The sequence below is a fragment of the Squalius cephalus genome (genome assembly GCF_949319135.1).
Source record: "Squalius cephalus genome assembly, chromosome: 20".
In the NCBI taxonomy this organism is placed as follows: Eukaryota; Metazoa; Chordata; class Actinopteri; order Cypriniformes; family Leuciscidae; genus Squalius; species Squalius cephalus.
The window spans coordinates 103,967-107,567 of NC_137141.1; the positions used below are offsets into that span (position 1 = coordinate 103,967).

General features: G+C 36.9%; 1 protein-coding gene across 1 annotated transcript; it reads right to left on the reverse strand.

Annotated features, from left to right (window-relative positions):
- Nucleotides 1-205: 205 nt before the first annotated feature.
- Nucleotides 206-1,243, reverse strand: LOC307148492 (trace amine-associated receptor 13c-like; the record flags this gene model as incomplete). Its single annotated transcript, XM_079854098.1, has 1 exon — nucleotides 206-1,243. The coding sequence occupies exon 1, from the start codon at nucleotides 1,211-1,213 to the stop codon at nucleotides 206-208; it is 1,008 nt and encodes a 335-aa protein (XP_079710224.1). The 5' UTR covers nucleotides 1,214-1,243.
- Nucleotides 1,244-3,601: the final 2,358 nt, after the last annotated feature.

Consider the following 3,601-nt stretch of genomic DNA (forward strand, 5'->3'; position numbering starts at 1 on the left):
ATAATATCTACATTTACCATTTAGTTTATTTAATGAGCTAATTTAATACAATTTATGAACTAATTTCAGTTCAAATTGAACATCAAAAGCAGAAAACATACTCTCTGAAATAAAAAAAAGATACATGTAGTGTAAATTACAAATATAAATCCTACAAAGATAATCATATCCTTTATGAGTGACAGCTTTACCAGTTTTATTGCAACTAATGCTCTGTAAAAATATCGACCAGAGAGGATCCTGGCTGAAATATTTTCAGAGTTAAGATGTGTTTAACTGTCTTTTTAAACCAGGGATAAAATATAGCATAGATCAGAGGATCCAGAACTGGGTTTATGTTCCACATCCATGATAAAATACTTCTGGCTAAGGCAGAGTTTATCAATATATAACAGGTATAGTATGGAACATAGCCAATCATATAAACCATCACAATGATTCCTAATATCAGAGCAGCTTTACTCTCAGATTTCCTCTTCAATGAACCTTCTGTTACACATTTACCACCCTTCAGAGAGTTTATAACTTTCACATGCTGATGTACTACATAGAAAATCCTCATATATAAAGTTAGGGATATGGTACATGGAAAAATAAAAGTAATTAACGCATCAGCGATAATAAAGGGAAGTCCCCCACTAATAGCACAATCTCCATAACACACCTCGACTGTGGATGAATTAATGTTAAAATATTTATACACAATTATCATTGCAAGAGCATAAGAAAATGAAAAAACCCAGCTCAGACAGATGCTTATTACAGTTTTAGTTGTGGTTATTTTCTGTGAGTAGTGTAAAGGGTAACACACAGCCACATAACGATCAACAGCAATTAAAACTAAACTACTGAGAGATGCTGTGGAGAGAAATGTAAAGGCTAAAAGATACAGACTACACAGAGTTTTTCCAAAGTACCAACAGTTAGCCTCAATCAGTGTGATGGCCTGTACGGGTATCACAAAAAGTCCAAAAAGCATGTCAGCCACAGCCAGAGAGAGAATAATGAGGTTTGTCGGAGTGTGAAGCTTCTTGAAGTGAGAGATAGAGATGATCACCACCAGGTTCAGAAACACAGTCCATGCTGACAGCAATGGAAAAAACACATACATAATAATGTATTCATGTCTAGAGAATTCAAAGCTCTTGATACATGATGAGTTGACGGCAGGAAAGCAGTATTGAGGCTCATGATCCTCTGTCTCATAGGCCATGAGTGAGTCTCCTCATGTTAGGAGTTTGTTCTGCTCTCTTTCTTGTCATATAATTTATACAGCGTCTGGATCAGATGGCCCACCCATCTACTGCCCACTGATGATGTAACATACAAACGTTTTTATTTATTTATTTTAATTATTTCTTATTTTAAATATTTTTCTTGTTGAACATTAGCTTTGAAATGCAATTCATTTCTTCAGTCCAGATTAGAATTTTCTTACACTGTTCAAAAGGTAATGGATTATTATTATTATTATTATTATTAATTTATTTTTTTTGCTTCATTTCTTCGCTGTTCTGGTATTGTTTAGTATTTCCACATGAAAGCAATGCACAGGTAGAACTGAACACAGGTGTGGTGGTTTTTGCTTTAATCAGTAATCAGCCACTGTAGATCACGCTTCCTATGAGCGGCTCCTGGAACTCATCTGAGGGGTCCCTTGGTGAGGTTAAGATGATTTCTGTGAATTAGGAATGGGGTCCAGAAATAGAGGGGTTATGTCATCCATTGGAACTCAAGAATGCTTGAGCTGTCCATAATCCTCCCAGTTTACCCTGTAAATTAACTATTGCAATGTAGCAGGTGGGCAATAACTGTCCCGTATACAGAACACATTATCAAAATGGTGAAATAATCTTTATACTGAACAGTGAAAAAGCTATTGAATTGAACATATGTGTAATAAAAGGTTTCAGCACCCAATGACATCCATTATATGGACAAAAATATATATGTTTTTTTCTGCTCGTGCCATCTAAGGTTCATTGTGTCAACTTTGACCATTGGGTGGCGCATATCCCTTTTGTTGCTACACAGCAGAAAAAGGAAGGAAACAGTAGGAAGCAGTGCTGGTAGAATGCATGAAGTGAAGTTGTGACTTAGGATTGGTCACTTGGCTGTTTCTTCTTTGGTCAAACATGCAATGGCAAGTTTCTCATTTACTCCTGATAATAAGTCATCTGAGGTTACTCATATCTCTTAAACGTTTAAAATGGAGTTTAGGGAGATGTAACCACAATCATTAGATTTGAATAGCTCTTAAAGCCTTATCTCTTGTCAAAAGGCTCAACACGACCGCAGACTTTGATAAGAACATTGCTGGCAGCAGCAACGTCTGTGTCCGTACTGTTCTTATCAATGACAGCATAACCTCGTATCTCCCTGCTCCCAAGTCATAAATCTTGTATCTCCGATTAAACATGATTTTGGGGAAATGTTGTGTTAATGTTGGTATACAACAGTATATGAAAGCAATATAAGGTATAATACCAACTTTAACAAAACAATGTTTAATAACTCAAAAAAATATGCTGTTTTTTTTTTATTTCCAATTAAATAATTTCCTAAATAATGGTTTTGGAGATACGAGGATTCCGCCCGACAACGACAATATGCAGCCTAATAATCATTTAAAGGGTTAGTTCACCCAAAAATGAAAATTCTGTCAGTAATTACTCACCCTCATGTTGTTCCAACCCTGTAAGACCTTCGTTCATCTTCGGAACACAAATTAAGATATTTTTTGATGAAATCTGAGAGTTGTCTAACTCCTCCATAGGCTTCTAAGGGATTGAAACTTGCTGGCCCAGAAAAGTTATTAAAGAGATCGTTAATATAGTCCAAGTGACTCCAGTGGCTCAATCTTAAGTTTATCAAGCGACGAGAATACTTTTTGTGCGCAAAAACAAACAAAAATAACGACTTTATTCCACTATTCATTTCCTTCTCTCTGGGCCTCGTAGTGTTTTTGTGTAGCGCGTCTGTGTTGAACGTCATCACGTATCACACACATGACCAGCTTCGGCCAATTTTGAGCCTACGTGGTGACGTGCAACACAGACGCGCTACACAAAAACACTACGCAAACTAACTCGAGGCCCAGAGGGAAGGAAATGAATAGTAGAATAAAGTCGTTATTTTGGGGGGTTTTTGCGCACAAAAAGTATTCTCGTCGCTAGATAAACTTAAGATTGAGCCACTGGAGTCACTTGGACTATATTAACGATCTCTTTAATAACTTTTCCGGGCCAGCAAGTTTCAATTCCTTAGAAGCCTATGGAGGAGTGATCAGCTCTCAGATTTAATCAAAAACATCTTAATTTGTGTTCCGAAGATGAACGAAGGTCTTACGCGGTTGGAACAACATGAGGGTGAGTAATTACTGACAGAATTTTCATTTTTGGGTGAACTAACCCTTTAACTGATTTGAATAATAGGAATGTATAATGCTCTATGTGTATGCCAGGTTAAAGAGTGTCATAATACACAAAGCAGAAGCAAGGATGCAAGTAAACTCTTTATTTGGTGGGTCAAAAGACACAAACTTAGTTCAGAAACTCGAGTGGGCTAGTGGCGCAGGGACAAGATGGTCAGCGTGCTGGTG